Source organism: Sphaerodactylus townsendi, linkage group LG01 (assembly GCF_021028975.2).
Source record: "Sphaerodactylus townsendi isolate TG3544 linkage group LG01, MPM_Stown_v2.3, whole genome shotgun sequence".
NCBI classification, from domain to species: domain Eukaryota; kingdom Metazoa; phylum Chordata; class Lepidosauria; order Squamata; family Sphaerodactylidae; genus Sphaerodactylus; species Sphaerodactylus townsendi.
Window position 1 is genome coordinate 83,727,494 of NC_059425.1, and position 21,589 is coordinate 83,749,082.

Here is a 21,589-nt window from a genome sequence, read left to right on the forward strand (position 1 = left end):
CCTAAATATACCAGTGCTTACGTGGACTCTTTGTATCAGCCTCTGGGATTTTCATAGCACTCTCCCTCAGGAGCCATGTGTGTGATAGGAAAACAATGAAAACAGAGGCCCCAATCTTATTGTAAACTATGAGTAACATGCATGAGATGGGATCCTGGGTCATTGTAAATTTATCAGAATACAGGACTATAGACTGCCATGGCACATGTTCTTTAAATTTACCACTGTTGATCCTGATCTCTTTGATGTGGAGAAAACAGCAGATTATATGGGCAACAGTTCCACTACATCAAAACACATTATAGTTACAGAAGAACCAAATGATATACTTTACTTTAGCAAAGAACTTGATCTCTTGCTCATAAGGAAACTGTTCTCCTTTTCCTCTACTGCCACCATCTGTGTAAGAAAAGAATCATAGAATCATAGAATTAGAAGAGACCCCAAAAGCCATCAAGTCCAACTCCCTGCAATGCAGGAAAACACAATCAAAGCACTCCCGACATATGTTCATCCAGCCTCTGTTTAAAAACCCCCAAAGAAGGAGACTCCACAACTCATCAAGGCAGTGAATCCCACTGTCAAACAGGCCTGATGGTCAGGAAGTTCTTCCTAACGTTTAGATGGAATCCCTTTTCTTGCACCTTGAATCCATTACTCTGTGTTCTAGTCTTTGAGGCAGCTGGCTCATCTTGCCATCCTCCCCCACCCCAATACTAACATTCCAACCTTCCCCACACTAACACTTACATTCCAAACCTCCCTCACCCTAACCACACCCTCCAACCCTCTTCCACTTCAAGCTTTACCTTTCAACCCTGCCTCTAACCCAAGCCTCACCTTGCCACCCTCCCCCACCAGAACCCTCAGTTTTCTGACCTCTCCCCACCCAAAGCCACTCCATTCCACCCTCCCCCAATCTGCCACCCCAAACCTCACCTTTCAACCTTTCCACCACCCAAGCCACTCTGTTCCACCCTCCCCCACCCCAAGCCACCCCAAGCCACCCTCCCCCTATTCTCACCTTCCCACCTACCCCAAGCCATATCTGCGCAACCTCTCCCACCTCCAAGCCACAGACCCAGAGCCAGGTAAGTGGCAAGCGTCTCACCAGGAGGAGGGTGAACCCCCACCACAGCTCCAGTAAAGTCCATTTGCAGGGGGAGATGCTTTTTCTTCCACCATTTGCTAGGGCCCATTGCATCTCCCCAGCAATGGGATTGGCTAATAGTTCATTTTATAATTTTTTAAAAAGGTTATTTAAAATAACTTACCAAACTCCAGAATATATTGATGGGCTTCATCAACATATCTTATCAGCTGCTGAAGAAAACTATAAGCAAATCGTTTTTCAATTGAAGGTGTGTCTAATTCTAGATCTTTTAGGCCTCTGTAATAAAAAAAATTACCCGAACTGAGAACTCACAAATTGTCAAAAAGTTAGCTTTTATATTATTTATTCACCCTTGTAGATGTCCTTTGTTATTTACACCAAACTCACAGCCAGAAAGCATGACACTTATTTCGTTTGCAGATTAATTTTACTTCTTTAATTACTGTACATGACACTGTTTTTCACATTAATGAGAAAAATCTGTGAAAGCTAAGTACTGCAGAGAAAGCAGACAAATATGGAAATGTCAATCAATACATGCAGTGCCTTTTTTGGAAAATAAAAAGTGCTCATATTCATAAAGTTGCACCAATTTACACCATCCACACACACCCCTTGGGATTTGGGAGAGCTGCCAGTACTCAATACCAGTGAGTACCACTAAAAAAAAACCCAGTCCTGAGTACATCATTAATTCCTCCTGGTGTTTTCAAAGCTTTTCTGCAATCTTTGGGCATTTCCCCACTTGCCACGACCCCCCTATGCCACATTGACGCTTTGCTCTTAGCTGCCATCATTTCTGGCGGCCGTAGTCCGGCTTCCACCCACTACCCCCGTCAAGATGAAAAGGTCGCTGGTTCTGGAAGAGCAACCAGGGAAAGATTTGACGAGCGCTGAGGGGGCTATGAACATTTTCATCAGCGTCGGGGCGGCTGTGTTGTCGCCGCCCCTGTAGTGGGGAGTGCCAGGGGACCCCGCGCTACTTGCCTACAGTAGCGTGCAGCTCCTGGTAAGTGGGAAAACGCCCTGTGTTAAACCTGATTTGTGCCAAAGTTTTGGCAGATTCAGTAAAGCCTAGATGGCTGCTGCATGGCAATCGCTTTCCTGAGCCATTCCCCATAGCAGCCATTTCCTCTCCCTAGCTTGGGAAGGATTTATTGAATGCTATCTGGTCCCGATTCTTTTTTAAATCAAAAGTCCTTGTGGCCCAAGTAAGGGAGGTAGCCTCTTCTGAGAAACTGGGGCAGGAAAACTGCATGGAAACATGCCATGTGAAAGTCTTGTTTTTGCTGTGCTTTATCAGCTCCCACACCAGCAACAAGGAAAACATACACACCTGACCCCATATGGAAATTCCTGGAATTTTTGAACTGAAACTGGTATTCTTAGAAATGTCCCTTAGATAACTCAAGAAAGAGGCTTGCTTACTAATGAAGCAGAATCAAATATTAGCAGAGTAATCAGAACTATCTTCTAAATAGGTTCCAGCTTTCCTCCTTCAAGGTTTAATTTATTACTGGCCCAAGAAACCTAATGTTGACATGTCTACTTTTCTTAAATCAGTTGCCTCTCCCATCTTTCGTATGGAGTTCTACTCTTCCTGTTTTAATGGGCAGCACTCTGCTTTTGCAAAGGTTCCCAGGATCCCTAAAAATCTGCATAGCCAGCTTTTCCTGCCCATGGATATGCCGAGTTTGCCTATTTCTTATTCCTGGGGATACTTGTCTTACGTTTGCTTGCTTTTTGATCTGGAGAAGATCTTTAGTATAACGGTTCAGAATTTGACACTTCTCTGTTTACTTGTTTGTAACAACACCAAACATTAAACACAATGCTCCAAATGTTTAATTCAATTCTACAAAGTTACACTTCTACTGGATTAGGACTTACCTGGAGACAACGTATCCATTGATCTGTAGAAATTTAAGAATATCCTGTGCTTTCTCTCTGTCCTTGGCCTTTTCTTTAGCTGTCAGTGTGTCATAGGGAACAAGTAAGGGATGATTTCCTCCTCCCACTATAATACATTAAGAAAATGATAAGGTAATAAAACTGAAAGGCAGAAACAGGATATATTGCACAAAACAGCATTGTGACGCATAGGAGTTCTAACTTCAAAGTATCAATATTACTACTGTTTACACACTTGGCATACACAAAATAAATGTAATTCCTTTACATAGAAATGCAAAATCAATGTAGTAGGGAATTTTAAAATAAGTTGTGTCCAAGATCAAGCATATAGAGGATTAAGCAATTCCTGATCTCAATGAAAAACCAAATAGTCTTAAATTTGTGCTTAAGGTAACCAGGTAATTAAGGGAAGAGAGCTAAACTTTCACTCTCCATCTTGATACAGGATAAGCTTCTCTTCTGACTTGGCTTAGGTGGGTCAATATGCTAAATCCATTACCATAACAAAAAGAAAAGAGTCAGGAGAAAAGGCAGGACTGCACATAATCATATCACACTTACAGAGGAAAACAGCCATTCAAGAGAGAAGCTAATCTCAGTAATTTGCACAAATTGTTAGACAAGGCCTCTCAGTTACTAACCTGCAGGCCTCTGGCCAGAAAAAAGCCTTGTGGCACTAGGACTAGCGAAGAAAAGAATCTTCTCAACAATTTAAGTTTTATGTATGCCATTTGAAATGGCATACCGCAGTGACGTGTCATCAATTAATTCAAAACATTCCCAACCCACTAATAATAACAACAATACTCTGACTGCTAACCTTGCCCCCTCCATTTTTCTTAGGCCTTGAAATTGAATAATCCTTTGTTTTAGACTTAAGCCTCTTGCCCTTTAACTGGAGCCAGAATCTGACCCCTAATCATATTGATACCGGACTTGGATTACTCCTTGTGTTGCAAGATGCAGAAAGCCTGTTGATGTACCAGTTTCAGTTGATTTATTTGAGGCCTTTGACCACAATATTACAAAGAAATAAAACCAACAAGGAAACAAATAATACAACAGATTTGTATGTCACCTGTCATGGATCAGAGATTTCTGCTAGCAATATAGCACAATTTCACCACTATATAAGAGATTTTCTATTCACAAGAAAGCATTCTACTAAGGCATCATCATCACATCTAGGAAGCCTGGACAACAGGAACAAAATTAAGCAGTTTCTAGTATCTCAACTGAATTCACAATGGACTAAAATATGAACAGCCATCTCAATAACTCCAGAGTTTCAAGGTCACTAAAATATGAACAGCCTCCATAGGTAGGTGCTGAAATCTCCTACTAAGCAACGTTGATGGGAGAGCATTGAATCAAGCTCCTGAAAAGGCCCAGTGAAATTTAAAATAAGTAAACTGTATTAATTATGGTGCAGTGGAAAATCCCACCCAGGTCTTTAATGGTTTATATGCACTTGGGAGAAAGGCCATTTCATTTTGTGACTTGATATCATGTGAATCAATGATGAGCCAGATTTTTTTGCTCTCCTGAATCCCATTTGCAATAAATCAGGGGCTAGAATAATCTTGATGAATTTATTAATTACTCTATGACTCCAAGGAAATTGCAGATTGGCTGACAAAAAGGAAGGGATCTTCAACCCTGCAGGTTGAAGATAGAGTTTCAACCAATAACTGTTGATAACCAGCCCTAGCCTTTTAATAACTCAGCCTTCTGCCAAAGTACCACACTGGGGAGGCAGTTTGAAGTGTTGAATAGGTCTCTAAGACTGAACTCTCTCTAAGGTAGTAAAATTAGCATAGGAGCCTAATAGGGCACCATACATAAGCTGCATTAGAGATTTAGTCACATTTAATATAATTGAATCCCAACAAGAGGAGTTGTGGATGTCAGGTTGGGAAATTAAGGGACCCAATACTGAACAGGGTGGTTTTACCCCAGATAGATAGGATATGGGTCCTGGGGGTTATTCTGTCATTTTAGCCCCATGTGGCGTTGGTAGCTACCAGGTTCTCTGGCTGGTTTGCCAGATCTACTCTTACTTGGAGCAGGATGATCTGGCCATAGTCACCCATGTTCTGGAAACCTCCCAGTTGGACTATTGTAACACGCTCTACATGGAGCCACCCTTGGAGACGATCTGGAAGCTGCAAATGGTGCAGAATGTGGCAGCTTGACTGTTAGTGGACATCCCAGAACATCATCATATAACACCTGTACTGAGGAAACTGCACTGGCTCCCTATTCACTGTCAAGCCCAATTCAAGGTGCTGGTGGTACTGATGTACAGAGCCCTACATAGCTTGGACTCTATTAATCTGAAGGAACACCTCCTCTACATGGCCTGGTCACGGAGGTTGAGGGGGGGGGCCTTCCTGGCAGCTCTATTGTTTTCAAAGATATAGGGGCATTGGTAGTTTGGAGGGCCCTGGTGCTTTGGAACACTCTCCCACTGGATGACCACCAGGTGCTGACTCTGCAAGAGTTTAGGCACCTGGTCAAGACCACTCTCTGTACCTGGGCTTATGGGTGATCCCTCCTGGGCAGAGCTTCTCCCCCTCTTCCCCTTATACCCTCCTTTTGTTTGGTGCCTCTACCAGCTCTCTTCTGTACCAGCTGTACCTTCTCTCTTCTGATTTAGCCCCAGCACACTTTTAAAATGATGTTTTTAGGAGGATTAGGATAGAGGCTGGGGAGGGTTTTTAAAAGTAGTTTTACAATGCTTTTATGATTGTTTTTTGATATTTTATTATTTTACCCTGCTTAGGGAATTTGGTGATGGGCAGGAAATAAGTACAAAGATAAATAAAATAAATAGTGACAGGGATAAACACACTGCCCTTAATGTGGTAAAATTTTAGAATAGCCATTGTGACATCCCAGATCTTTATTTTATTCCCATCAAAAAAAACTATGTCACTTTTCACTGTTTCTATGTAGGTGCCCAAAGAAGGAGTTTTGTCCTAATGCTCATGTTATCTAATATAAATTTAGGCACAAATTTGAAAGCAGTGCCACATTTTGGACCAACTTCAGTTTTCAGATCAGCCACAAGGGAAGGTCAGTGTAGAGTGAGTTGCAATAGTCTAACCTGCAGATGACCTTGGCATGCATCACTGTGGCTAGGTGGATTTGGGAGAGATAGGGAGCCAGTCACCGTGCTTGGTGTAAATGGAAGAATGCCACCTGGCTCATTTGGGTCACCTGGGTCTCCATGGATAGAGATGAATCCAGGTAATTGCACTGGGCGAGAGCTCGCAGACGTGAGAGAGGACAAAAAGTAATCCCTCTTTGCCCTCTTCGTTGCCATCTCATAGGCCTTCATAAACGTCCAATAAGATGATTGCGAGACTTATTCCAACCTCACTCTACTCATCTGAGCTCCCTTTTCATACGGTGTAGCTCCTCAGTATATCAAAGAGCCAGCTGCAAATGGGGGCGCAGAGGATGCCAGGGAGAAATCACTTTGATGGCCTCAGAGAGCCTGGAATTCCAGTCCCTGACCTGGTCATCAAGGGTGCTAATAGGCTCAGGGTCCTGCACATCATTCAGGAAACCAATTGGATCCATAAGTCTCCGTGGGTGGGCAAAAATTGGCAAATTGCCTAGATGGGGTTGGAGCAGCTGGCCCATCCGAACCTTCAGGGCATAATGGTCAGATCATGGCACGCTGTCCACAGAGGATATGACCAAATCAGCACTTGAACCGAAGACCAAATCTAAAGTGTGACCCGCTTCATGTGTGGGGTCAGAACTGATTAAGAAGAAGCCTAGAATCACCATGGATGACATCAGGTCCACAGCCACTGAACATGAGGCAGAGTCCACATGGACATTAACGTCCCCAGAACAATACATTTGGGGAACCATAATGCCCAATTGGCCACTGCCTCCAGGAGCCGTGGCAGGCTGTATGTTGGTGCGCTAGGCAACTGGTACACCAAGACAGCCAACTTCTCCATGGCCTCCCACAGTAAGCTGGCACACTCAATTCCAGTGATCTTTGGAGCAGGAAGAGCCCTGAAGGGGATCGACTCCCAGATGAACATAGCCACTCCCCCCGGTCCCGTGTTCGTGATTGGTGCATACATGCGAAACCTGGGGGAATGGCCTTGCACAAGGCGACTGTCTCGCCATCATGCACCCAGGTCTCAGTGACACATGCCAGGTCCATTCCTTGATCACCATGGAAATCCCAGAGTATCGTGGTTTTATCATTAATGGACCTGGCATTGATCAACACCAAGAACAAAGCAGGGTTAACCTTGAGCCCATAACCCTCATCTCTCGGGATAGGTTGGAGGTCAGAGGGGAGCCAAGCATAACAGTATTTCATCCTCCCTCTCTGATTCAGCCTCCACCTACCGTCATATAGTCCCTGCCCAGTGGTGGGATTCAGTAGGTTCACACCACTTTGGCAGAACCGGATGTTAAAATGGTGCTTGAAAACAACCCGTTGTTCAATTACTTGAATCCCACCACTGTCCCCACCCCAATAGAACTGGGATCCTTCACCCCAGTGGTGCCATCCCTATAAACCACCACCCCACCTAACTGCTAACAGCCCAGAAGTCACAACCCCACTAACTAGCAGCAACCAACAGTGCAAAAAATCCCTGCCTAGCCACTAACTATAATAAACCTAAAAGCTAAGCCTCATACAGAAAAATTCCAACACACTAGAACTACTGGTAAATACCTAAACTAAGCTAACTAAAAACCTATGCAACTAAATCCCACAATAATCAACAAAAAACCAACAATTAATTAAACTAACTAATAACTTATCTCAGCTGTCTAGCTCGCATCATTTCATATATAAATACACATCACACAGGTCACCACCCCCTCATTGCTAAAACAGGCAATGTTTAACTGCACCTTCTGGGGTTTTAACTCCCATTTTGCTTTTTCTATTATCTCCTTTTCATACTAGCTGATAGGGATGAAATTCCTCAAGCTGACAAGCTATAATTAATAGGTTGTCACTTAGCTATTATGTAATTGAAATTGAATTGAAATTTCCCACATTTTTATATTGTGGGCTTCTGGTAAAGTACTAATAAACTTTCTGAGAGGAAATGCATTTTCTGCTTTTTCCAGACCTCATACTGTTGAGCAGTTACTAGTCTTAGGTAATCCAAGCTAATCATCACTTTTTAATTAAAGATGTAAGCAAACAGATTATTTACCTTTTGCTTCAAGCTCTATTTTCTTTTTCTTTGCCCATATGTTATGATAGTTTTCAGCCATCATCTCAGCCATAGCCTTAAGGGAAAAAATAGTTGGATCCAAAATACTGTGGATAAAGTTAATAATAGAAAACTTTCCCACCTTCATCCTCCCATTGCAATTCTAAAATGTTATCCCTTGAAGACCAGTAGAATAAACTAAGAGACTTCAATTAAAAAAAAGGATTAAAAAAATATATTCATGAAAATTTATACCCCACCTCATATCTGTGCCTCTAGACCAGTGGTTCTCAACCTTTCTAATGCTGCGACCCTTTAATACAGTTCCTCAAGTTGTGGTGACCCCCAACCCTGACATTTATCCATTTTACAGATGGAGAACACTGATGCAGAGAGTCTTAGGTGACCCCTATGAAAGGGTCATTCGACCCCCAAAGGGGTCCCGATCCACAGGTTGAGAACCATTGCTCTACAATGATTGTTTTCGGGGGAGGAGAGACAGAGCCCTGTATGCATGTGGCTGGCTGCATTGTTGACCATGGCAGACACAGCACCCCCAAATCCCTAAACCATGAATTTGAAATACGTGTTTTAAAGTCTCTACCAGAAACAATTATGAATCTTACATTATACAAAAACTGACAAACAAAAATTCTTAATTAACTGCATACATAACATTGGCTATAACTTACATGCAACTCTCTGGAGAGGGTAACATTACTCATATCAATTGCACGGGGCGTATACCCATGGGCGGTATCGACAGAAACCTAAATAAATATTAACAGATGTGTACAGGAATAATGAACAATCACAAACATTAAGTAAGCAACAACAACAAAAGCTTATAAAGGAGAAAAATGTTATTAAATCCACTGGCTGAGGGGGAACTGAACATATAACATACTCACATGTATTTTTTTATTAAACTGCAAATCACTGCAAAAGACTGAGAGCTGTCCACAGTATCATTTTTTAAAAATCTAGTTAATACAAAACTGTCACTATTTGCAAACAATGAACTCTGTGGTGCAAGTTTCCCATTGGCATGTGCAAGTTCTCAAAATAAAATAGAAGATATTTAGATTACAAATAAAAGCTAACATTTTGACCCTTATGCAATATTTTTTTGAAATTGTTGCAGGTGCAGGCAAAACATAGATATCCTGCACCAACCTGATCATTTCACATGCTCAGTTTTCATTCTTGTAACCTTATTGATTTCATTGGGACTGAACATACATAAGGAATGATGCTTAAGTGTCTAAAATGACAGCCTGAAAACAAAACAAACATTTCTGGATCCTATGCTTCCCGGTGGGAAAAGTTTGTCTTTACTAGAAAAGGAAACATACAATGCCATTGCCTCGGTGTTCCTTCTTGCAATACAATATGAAATTGGTCTTTGCCACTGACTAAAGCCCATGTCTATAATATATTAAAACTTGTATATCATTAACATTTAATCAACAGCATTTTCTTTGGTCTGTTAATCAACAGCAAGCATATCTTTGAAACAGTGTCATTACTATAAAAAATTCAGACTGTACTATCATGAAGTAATCAAAATTTCAAATATAGGCAGCTTTACAAATATGACAGAAGTAATTTCAGACGATATTACAGACAACATGACAGAATAATTTCACAGATATACCCATGCTGCAGTGAGGTCCTAAGCAGAGTTACACTTCTGAGCCAACTAGCTTCAGTAGCTTCAGAAGGGTGGGATTCTACTTAGGTTGGCAATGCCAATCTCTTACAGCAAAAGTAAACCTCTTAGAACCCCATTGGGGGAGGGCAAATCACATGGGTGGATTTGCCTTCTCCAGGGCACTTACCTCAATGGAGAGGTAATCCTGCTGGGGTGTGGCTACCACGGCTCACCCCAACACTGGGATGCAGTATCAGAAAAATGGTGGTATAAGTCTATGCAGCCCAATGGAGGCTTCTCAGCAGTGGCAAGGATTTCCGCTTCATCAGCCTCCCCGCCACCAGGAAGCCTCTTTGGGAGTGGCATCCCAACACGGCTGCGGCCAGGTGCATGGTCCCTTGGATGGGACCAAAATATTATTAATGAAGCATAAGTTTTCATGAATTGGAACCAACCACTGTACATGCACTTTATGTGGCATATCTGTTTGTCTGGCTGTTGGTCTATCTATCTAAAAGGAGAAAAACTTTTAAACAGGGCAATGAAAAGAACTCCTACTTATTACAACTGAGGAAGAACTGCAAATAAATTCAAAGACAAATTCATGGTGCCAAGCCATTTGTTCAATAACCATAATCTCCATGAGAAGAGATTACTCAAGTGGAAGCATAAGATACTCTAGCAGCTTGATACATACCTGACTTGTCTGTGAAATACGGCGTGGCCTATTGTAAAGAGCCATGGTGTCTCCTTCCCTTGTTCGTTCAACCCTCCATCCCCAAGCAAGCATGGTTTTCAGAGATTCTTTGATTGGCCATCTATAAATTTCTTTTTCCTATAGAAAACACATGAACAATATATTTGAGGGGAAAACATACCCTTATTCTATTTTTTTAAATTTCCTATACTTAAATCCCACTCTTTCTTCAGAGAAAAAATAGTTTACTTGGGGTTCCCAGTAGCTATCTCATTCAGGGTGGAGATTAGATATACATCTTCTAAGATCCCTGACAATTCACTAGATTCTATGTAGCATTTCAAGCCAATTAAAACCCAAGAAAGCACCCAAAAGGTGTAAGCTAAATTGAAGGTGACTGAACACAGAAAAGATCTGGTTGATAACTCTATATACATCTACTTGAAATTAAATTCTACTGCAACCAATACCACTATTTGTAAATACATTTAGAACTTAGATGACAAATGTGGACCGATAGCCTCACTATGCATAGGATTGATTATTGAGTCATTTTGTTGCCGTCCGAGGGTGGAACTCATTCAGGATGAAGTCCCTGTCCAATAATCACACCACAGTTTTTGGCTGGGGTAAATCAATTGGCCATAGCCATTCTTTATTAATCAAGCAGAAGCATGAGGCACAGCATGGGTCTTAATCTGATCATATAAACATCACAGCGAAGCTCCCGTGGGCGAATGCCTCATACTGGAGCTTCACTCCACTGTGGGGCTCTGCCAGGTGGCTGCTCCTGGCAGGAGGTGCTCCCAGACTGGCAGGGTGGTAGTCCCTTGCTGCTGTCAGCCATTCCCGAGGGGAAGGGGTAGCTCGCTAGCTCCCTTCCCCTGGCCCTTCCATATCAATACCCATGCGCCAAACCCCTGATGGCTATGACAAACTAGCATGCATTAATAAAGCCAAGCAAAGTTACGGAGAGGTGGGCAGGCAAATCACTAGCCGGCCCAAGCACATGGCCAGCACAAAGGAGGCTTGGCCCTTTAAAGTCTTGGGCCACCCTCCCCTTTCTTGGCATGGCCAGCACCCACCAACGTGTTTGCGCTTGCCCTGGCCCAACATGGGCATCTGCCTGTTTCCACCCTTGTTGAGGTCGGAACAGAAAAACTCTGCCTTGCCCACCCCAATCGACAACTTCGGTCCGCGGTGATTCACAGCCATCTTTTCCTCATACAATGGTACTGTCCAACAAATCACCTTGTACCTGCTTACAAACAAAGATTTAAAGCCACAAAACCAATAACTAAATCAGTGAGAACTTGGACTGAAGAGGCAAAGTTAAAGCTGCAGGCTTGCCTTGACTGTACAGACTGGAATATTTTTAAAGACACCTCTGCAGATTTGGATGAACTCACAGATACTGTAACATCATATGTCAGCTTCTGTGAAGATCTTTGTATACCAACCAGGAACTTGCGTATATATAGTAACAACAAACCTTGGTTCACAGCTAAACTTAAGCAGTTACGTCGTTCCAAAGAAGAGGCCTACAGAAAGGGTGATAGAATGCTGTACAATCAGGCCAGAAATGTATTAACAAAGGAGATCAGAGCAGCAAAAAGAAACTACTCTGAAAAGCTAAAAAATCAGTTTTCACCAAACTAAACAGCAAAACATGTGGGAAAACTCTCAAAAAATATCACCGGGTTACAGTAAACCACCTTCCCAAGCTGGAAGGAAATCAGCAATTGGCAGACTTAATTGAACGCGGTTCTACTGTAGGTTTGAAAACAATCTACAGTCACCTTTCTCCACAACCTCTATCTCAGATGCACCAACAATAGCCAAACTTCCTATAACTGAACTCCATTTCATTGGGTTTTACAACCCCTGGTGATCTCAGAAAAGGAAGTGCAAGATCTATTTCACAGACAGAAGCCTGGAAAAGGCACCCAGGCCCAGACAAGATAACACCTCTTGCCTAAAAGTCTGTGCTGTCCAATTGGCCCCCATCTTCACCCAAATCTTTAACAAATCACTAGAGATGTGCTATGTTCCTTCCTGCTTCAAACGCTCCACTATCGTCCCAGTGTCAAGAAGCCTTCCATCAAGGAACTGAACGACTACAGACCAGTTGCTCTAACATCTGTAGTTATGAAAACTTTTGAAAGGCTAGTGATGTACCATTTGAAAACCATCACGGATCCAATTGTTGGACCTCCCTTGCAATTTGCATACCGAAAGCAAATAGATCTAATAGATGATGCTGTTAATATGGCTTTGCACTATATCCTACAGCATCTTGAATCGCCAAAGACCTATGCAAGGGTCCCTCTTTGTTGACTTTAGTTCAGCATTCAATACTATCAGACCGACATTCTTCTAACCAAACTAAATCAGCTAGCAGTACCTGAGCATATTTGTATCGTGGATCACAAGCTTCCTAACAGATAGGAAACAGCAGGTGAAGCTAGGAAAATTACATCAGACACCTGTAAAATGAGCACAGGGGGCCCCAAAGGCTGTGTACTTTCACTCACTTCTCTTCTCTCTGTATACCAGTGACTGCATCTCAAATGATCCATCTGTTAAAATACTGAAATTTGCAGATGATACAATGAGTGATTGGTCTCATTCGAGACAACGATGAAAACCGTGATACAGACGGGAGGTTGAACAACTAGCCCTCTGCAGCCACTGGAACAATCTAGAACTGAACACACTTAAAACCGTAGAGAAATGGTGGTAGATTTCAGGAGAAACCCTCCCATCCTACCTCCCTCTCACAATACTAGACAACACAGTATCAACAGTAGAGACCTTTAAATGTCTAGGCTCCATCATATCCCAATGACCTAAAATGGTCACCTAATATCAAAATGTCATTAAAAAAAGCACAACAAAGAATGTTCTTTCTGCCAACTCAGGAAGCTCAAAACTGCCCAAGGAGCTGCTGATACAGTTCTACAGAGGAATCATTGAGTCTGTCATCTGCACCTCTATAACTGTGTGGTTCGGTTCTGCAACCCAACAAGATCGGTCACACAGACTTCAGAGAATAATCAGAACTGCAGAAAAACAATTGATGCTAAGCTGTCTTCAATTGAGGACCTGTATACTGCACGGGTCAAAAAAAAAGCTGTGAAAATATTTACTGACCCTCTGCATCCTGGACATAAACTGTTTCAACTCTTACCCTCTAAACGTCGCTACAGAGCACTGCACACAAAGACAACTAGACATAAGAACAGTTTTTTCCCGAATGCCATCACTCTGTTAAACAAATAATTCCCTCGATAATGTCAAACTATTTATTATATATTTATTATATAATTACTGCACTACTTTTTTCATCATTCCTATTACCCATCTCCTCCCAATTATGACTGTATGACTATAGCCTGTGCTGACATTTCATTTTATTTTATGATTTTACATTTTATGTTTTTATTACTATTGATTGTTTCCTGATTGCTTACTAGACCTATATGACAATCATTAAGTGCTGTACCTTATGATTCTTGACAAATGTATTTTCTTTTATGTACACTGAGAGCATATGCACCGGAGACAAATTCCTTGTGTGTCCAATCACACTTGGCCAATAAAGATTCTATTCTATTCTATTCTAAATCACTGTACAATATAAGACAAAGGATCCACCAGTCATTTAAACCTAATATGTGGACACAGCCCGAGAAGAAGAAAAAAACAACATTTATTTATATTGCATTTAAAGCTTGCCATTCTTTCATCATGGAACTCCGCAGGGCCTGTAAGACGGAGCTGTTCCGCCAGGCCTTTGGAGGAACCGGCCGCTGATGGTGCCCCCCCGTCCTTTGGCCCCTGACATCTGGGCCATTTGTCACCCAATGAGACTTGCCATTCCTCCCTTTTGGGGGGAGGGAACTTTAAACAATAGAATGCTGGACGCCGTCCTAATTATTAGCATTAGTTCTTATGGTTTTTATCGCTGCTTTTAAATGTTTTAGCTATCTTATATTGTTATTTCTACATGTTGTACACCGCCCGGAGCCCTTCAAGGATAGGGGGTATAAAAGTCTAATAAATAAACAAACAAACAAACAAACAAACAAACTCATGACAATTTCAAAGGAGGATTCTCATTCAAACTGGGACCAGACTACTTTATATGCAGCAGGCTGCTGGATCATGCATTTCCAGACCATACCTCAGGCCTGTTGTTAAACTAATTGTTGTAAGTCAATGATTTATCAATATATTGAAATTATAGAAGTATTTAGTAAAGGCACCTTTCATAAGGAAAGATAGTAACATGCAGGTAGTGGGTTTTAAGATGAAAATTACTGTGTTTTGACTAATATCCTTAGGCAATGGCAATTTAATTTTTAAAAATTAGCATGATTTTGTTGGAAGGTCTGATAAATTTCTCTATTCATTGTGGAGAAAAACAACACTCAAATAGGTCTATTATACTCAAGAAGCAATTAGCAAAAACACATTTCTTACCTTTTCTGATAAGTGTTTATATTGTTTCATTAATGGCTGTACTTTGGAAGATTCTGAATATGTTTCACCATGAATCCAACCATTTGCAAACTGATAAAATTAAAAGATGAGGGGAGACAAATAGATTAGGAATTTTGATGCAATATATAGCTTAGCTTCTGTTTTTGTGTAATATTAGCAACTCTTTTCTTTAACTGGATGCTTAACAACTGATATCCATCCTTACAAGAAAATAGATGTAATGTCAGTTCCCCCTTTAATTACGGTGAATTACATATTTCATGGCTGAAACAACTCAAAATGTTCATATAAAAACCCATATAAATTTAAAAGACTATAATTTAAAATTCTGCCAATGCTGTTTGGGGTGAATTTCCATCCTAGCTGAACTTTTTAAATCAGAATGCATTGAGAAGTGGCTTTACTTATTCTTTTTTTAATTCTTTATTTTTAATTCTTCATTCTTATTCTTCATTTAGTTTTAGGACATTGTCACCTGCATATTAGTAAATAATGTCCCCAAAACACAGCCACTTTCAATTTAACAGTCTTCTTCCTGTAAACATTTTTTTGCCAGGGTACAAAATAATCCCAGCAACCTATTGATTTCATCATTGAGGTGCTTTGTTAATCGTGCCAAAATAAAATTCGGGGGAGGGGGGCTCAAAAATTACATTTTTTCCAGAAATCAGCAATCCAGGGAAATATTTGGAGTGTTCTAGACAGATAAAGCCCCTCCTGATGACCCTCTCCACATTATCTGGAGAATATTTACCCCATCTCACAGTTAAGATTGTTGATGAAGCAAAAATACCTCCACTACACATGTGTATATGTGTTAAGAGCTGTGAACTCACGTCTGATTTACAAATAACATTAGCAATTATTAGTATGAGAAGTTTTCTACCACATGTGAAAGTATGTTTCAGGTTCTAAATGTTTGGGTATTGTGAAGCACAGTGTCTCATCCCACTGGCTGCTAACCATAAATTTCTTTTATGTGACACCATATGAACTGTTTACTAGACAGAGCCACTAGTGAAAATCACAGGACTGGGCAAGTGTTGCCTACTCTACTCTTCCAGATGTGTCTGTCTCAAAATGATATAGCAGAAGACAACACTGTACATATTTGGTGACAAAAAAGATACAAAATCCTTATTCAATAATAAAAATATTAAATAGATCATGACAGATGTAAACTCAGACAAGATGTGTACATCTTTGGAATAAAGAAGACAATTCTAAAAACACAGTTTTTAGAATATTCTGTAATGAATACCAACATGCACATGTTTGTAATGTTGGACAGATAATTCTTGAATTTTAAATATGGATAGACAAAAATATGATATACAGATTTTACCTTTTCCATACACCACTTATCATGGGAATGTTCAGCATATTTGTTAATAAAGTAATCTAGCTTTTCGGGAATTGTGATGCTGGGCAAGGAAATATAAAACAGATAACAATTAAAATAATCAGCTCATTATGCCACAATATTTGAACTTGAATTTTCTTGCTCTGATATTAATACCAGGGTGATAGTACTATTAGTAGTTTGCCCTCTTGTAACTTTTTTGGGGATAAAGATATGCATACTTAAAAATACTTAATTCAAAGTTCATTGGAATAATAGGAGAATCAATAATATCTTCTAATTAAAAACAATAAAGGATAAGAACCATTCCACATAATTAATCAACTGGATATTTGAATAACTTATCTCGTCTATGGATTTTCTGAAAAATACCATTAGGGGTTAACTATTTTTTGATAATTGCATTTAAAATTTGTATAGGCAGTTGGTTTATAGATTGAAGGCTAGATATTTCAAAAGTATCAAGGCAAGGAAGGTTGGACACGTTTTGTAATACATTAAACTTTGCATTATACCTATAATCACAATAACCTTCACTGGAATAAATTCTTACTTAGAAGTATCAACAGGTTGAGGGTTAAAGTTCCCATCTGAATCCATGGAAGCCTGTTTTTCCATTACGCCAACATAATTTGATTCCATGTAATCAGGAGGTAAAGCACCTGCCACTGCACTCAGGCAGGGCAAAGCTAGTTTGAATAGTTCTTGTTCATATTTCTGCAGAGAGAAAGTAAAATGCAAGACCTAGTAGTGAATTCCATTTTTCCGAAAATGATTAGAAATCTAAGTGCCATGCTGAATCAGACCAGAACCATCTATTCCAGCATGCTATCAGGAGACTGTCCTGATAATACACCCAAGATTGGTGAAGTTTGGTTCAGGTTTGCCAAAGTTATGGCCCCTCAATGGGGTAGCCCCCATCTCCTGTTAGCTCTCTTTGGAAACAATGGGGAATGGGAGCCTCCTGCAGGCTGGAATGCAAAAAAACACCAAAAAATACCCAAAAGAAGCCTGAATACCTTGCATTTGGATTCATTCATATTCAGGCAGGACATATTCGGCTGATTTTTGCCCAAATATGCCCAAATTCCCCCAGATTTGGGCCGAATCCGGTATTTGTTTCACCCAAATCTCCAAGCCTAACCCATTCTACTGCTGGTAAAATAATCATCTGATCCAATCACTAATTATGAAATACAGTGGAATGTAAATGAGCCGGGGGGGGGGGGGGAGACCTACAGCCCTTTCTTGAAAGCAGCTAAAATAACTCATTCAGTATTGGTGGATATAAAAGTGTTTTTTGCGGGGGGGGGGGGAGGTGGTACAAGAAACATCCAATATAAAAAAACCTAAAACTATTTGCAACTACTATACACATAGTAGTATAATAGTATTTATTATGGAATTAGTAACTGCTTTATTAGAACTGTCATGTTCTTATTATATTATCTGTCAATTTACTAGTAGAAAGAGTATAAGGAGCATTTTAAAAAGAGCTTATCTGGATCACAGTCACTATTTTTTATACTCTTAAACATTACCTTTTGTGACAAGGCATCAAATATACCCCAGAACAACTTTCTGGACAAGTGAAGTTCCTCTTCAGAAGCAGTACCGAAGTTTCCCCATCCTCCTGGTAAGCAATAATACTTCCAGCATCTTTCATAATGGTTTGTCAGCAACTGAATAAAATATTAATGCATGAAAATATATTTCTTTTTTATTTCAGCTATCATTTGACTAATAAAAGTCATCAAAGATTTTTTGGATCAGAAACTTTGGAGGAACTGACTGTTTTTTATAATAGTTGCATTTGTCCAAAAATCCATAACAAACAAGGAAATGCTATATTAAAAGCATGGCAATTCATTTTTAAAGAATCCAATGTAACCTTTCTAGAGCTGTTTGGATGTGATAATTTTAAGTTACAAAAAGGTCTTGCTAGTCTGTTGCATCGAACATGACAAAAGTCTTGTGGCACTTTAAACAAATTGATTGTACCCCAATACGTAAAAGGTTACATCCCACAACTGTTAACCTTTAAGTAGTCACAAGATACATTTTTTAAAAAAATACATTCAAAATCATTAATTCAGTATGACTCGGGACTAATTGCTTCAATATTATGGGCTTCAAGAAATGATCAGAAATATTTGAGTGGTGGAATACACTGCAAAGGATGAATAAAGTGGATAGTTTGGCTGCCCAATATCTGTATGTGTTAGACCACAGGTGTCAAACTCGCGGCCATCCAGATGTTATGGACTACAGTCCATAATATCTGGAGGGCTGCGAGTTTGACACCTATGTGTTAGACCAAGGGGGGGAAAGCACAAAGCTCATTCAACAGACATGCAAGATCTACTTTACATTACCTTGTTCAAATAGTGCTGTTATGTACCTTAATTAATTTCAATGGTGACTATGCAACGGATCTTTCTTAGCACTTTCAATTTTACCAGTTTGCCGGCTGGTATCTTCAGAAGGCTTTGCTCAAATGAGCTTTTGCAGTGGAATCTGGCAGGAGAAGTAGTCCTGCATGTATTTAAGAGCATTGTAGGCCAGTAACTGATTGGTAACCAATGGAGTATCTATAGAAACTATTCTACTCCTCACTCAGTAGAAGGGAATTATAGGCTCTAACCAATTATTATGACAACACTGATTCATGAAAAAAATCTAATAGAACAATTGAACTATATATATAGTACATATTTCTATCAAACATAAATCCACCATTAATATACAAAATATTATTCTAAAGGATTACTACATCTATGAGCATACACCATAAAGCCAGTGTGGTGTAGTGGTTAAGAGAAGGTGGACTATCATCTGGAGAACCAGGTTTGATTACCTGCTCTTCTACATTAGTGATGGAGTCTTATCTGGTGAACCAGATTTGTTTCTGAACTCCTACATTCCTGCTGGGTGACTTTGGCCAATCAAAATTCTTTTGGTACTCTCTCAGCCCCACTTATCTCAAAAGGTATCTATTATAGGGAGAGGGAGAGAAAGGAGTTTGTAAGTCCTTTTGAGTCTCCTCACAGAAGAGAAAGGGGGTATAAATCCAAAATCCTCCTCATCTTCTTTTTCTTATTGTTTTTGCTAAAAAGCAGTAACTGCACTAACTATACTTTCACCAAGCTACCTAGTTTCCTATCCAAACCAACTGAGTCAAATTATTTGGATTAATATTCCTTTTTTTTTTTACAATTTTAGTGTTTCATTTCTGCAAATTAGAATCTTGGTCCTGTTAATGGAGACTGCATATAAAATTTCCACTTGTCTTGATTTTCTCTGCATCTACTTGATTTTCTAAATTGCTGTATGGCCAAATTGCATTAGTGAAGAGCTGCTCCTCAATTGCTGCCTTAAATATGTTGTTTTCTGCAGGTAGTACCACTGTTTCTAATGATACTGCTGTATGACAGCACTGATCCTATCTGGGTTTTTTGTGTGTGTTGCAAATTTGTGTGTGTGTGACAAATTTTCTGATTTTTTAATCCAGTGTAATTCAGTTGCATTCAGATGGCTATTTCTGTGGGCACAAGGATTTCCTCCCAGGAAGTACATTTTCCTACCACATGCCTCCAGTGGCAGCCTGTAAATTCCTCTCTTCTGCTCTTGTGAAAGAGGGAACAACTGGCAACAGGATTTTGGGAAGTGTTTCAAGCTGCCGTGGGACAATCAGGCTCCATGAACAGACAAGCTCATACCCATGGAAACATCTAGCCCAGATAAAAGCCAATGAAATCATTTGAACTCAACCAGATACTATGGTTCAAAGACTATATTGGCTATCACTGACTGTGATGGAACATTACTGCATGGTACAGTAATGTCATAGCTATTATTTTAGGGAATAAAGACAAGTGACATAAATTGCATATTCTGAAGGGTAAGACCAAACTTACCTTGAGGGGCATCTTTGCATGTTCATTTAATAATGGAATATCAAACACTAATCTTCTCAACAAATGTTGCATCATTGAAGGCCGGAGTTGACTACAAGTAGAACGAAACGTTTGAATATATGCTTATGTACAACATTAGAAAGAGGTTTATGTGAAGCTACTGATAGCTATTATTCTTGTCAAACAAATACAAGATGAACAGAATTTGTAAAAAAATATAGTCAGGGGTTATAAAAATGGAAAATCTTTAGAAATAGTGGAAATATAGAAGTGACATGTCAATATTTCTGAAAACTGCCTAAATAATAATAGACTTTGATATGCAACAAATGCCATCTCTGTACTTGATTTGTCAGAATATAACCTTCTTTGAAATTTCACACAGAAAACACCCAGTATTTTACCTTCAAAATTAATCAAATTTCTTGTCCTCTTGGCTGTTGTTAAAATTTCTGAAGTGTATTTCATGCCTGAAGGATAAGTATATAGACTGTTTTGCATGTGTGCTTGTATTTACACAAACACTTAGTTCAGTGTTTTAAACAATTTATTCTATCTTTTACTGGCTACATTGTTGATCTTGTGGTTGTCTGCCTAGATATAACTTTAAGCAAAAAATTGAAAACATATTCATGCAGCCCAATCCTAGGCTTGTTTACTTGGAAATAAGTTCCTTTGAGCTCAAATATCTCAATATTTCTGAATAAATAAGCAAAGTTATACTTTATTTACATAAGGAATTCTGTTTTGCTTCTTATTATTTGCCATGTGGTTTAATTTTTTATTATAATTACACTTGAAAGTAGGGAAGTGAAAGATATTGTTCATTGCTATCTTTATCAGTCCGGTTTTTGTAATACATGACTGAATTACTACTGGACATTTTTGTTCCAGCAACTCATATTTCTATTAAAGTCATTCTTACCCACAAATGGAGAGTAGGCACTCTTCAATAGAGTCCCGCTGAGCTTTGGTAAGAGAGCAGCCCTTAGAGAGACGGTATACAGTATGTAACAAGGAATCTATAAGGGAAGCATGGTGTTCGGTGCCAGCAAAAAGAGGAGCACATCTCGTCAGCAAAGGTAAAACAGCAGTACAGAGATACCGATTGAGGGCCAAAGCCATATCTGTGGCACTCAGAGCAACCTACAAGATAAATGGTAAAGATATTCAAACAGTTGAGTCTTAATGTACAGAAAAAATTATATAGCAAT

The 21,589-nt window shown here is 39.8% G+C and overlaps 1 protein-coding gene across 1 annotated transcript in view; it reads right to left on the reverse strand.

Annotated features, from left to right (window-relative positions):
- Window positions 1-21,589, reverse strand: part of RYR2 (ryanodine receptor 2) — a 464,284-nt gene that overhangs the window by 149,969 nt on the left and 292,726 nt on the right. The window contains exons 51-62 of the mRNA XM_048485659.1: window positions 21,301-21,521; window positions 20,376-20,466; window positions 18,000-18,140; window positions 17,012-17,175; window positions 16,441-16,519; window positions 15,075-15,164; window positions 10,590-10,727; window positions 8,931-9,008; window positions 8,239-8,314; window positions 3,005-3,131; window positions 1,275-1,390; window positions 335-399 (exon numbers count right to left, since the gene is read on the reverse strand). Coding sequence (XP_048341616.1) covers window positions 335-399; window positions 1,275-1,390; window positions 3,005-3,131; window positions 8,239-8,314; window positions 8,931-9,008; window positions 10,590-10,727; window positions 15,075-15,164; window positions 16,441-16,519; window positions 17,012-17,175; window positions 18,000-18,140; window positions 20,376-20,466; window positions 21,301-21,521 — 1,386 coding nt within the window. The remainder of the gene's footprint in view (window positions 1-334; window positions 400-1,274; window positions 1,391-3,004; window positions 3,132-8,238; window positions 8,315-8,930; window positions 9,009-10,589; window positions 10,728-15,074; window positions 15,165-16,440; window positions 16,520-17,011; window positions 17,176-17,999; window positions 18,141-20,375; window positions 20,467-21,300; window positions 21,522-21,589) is intronic.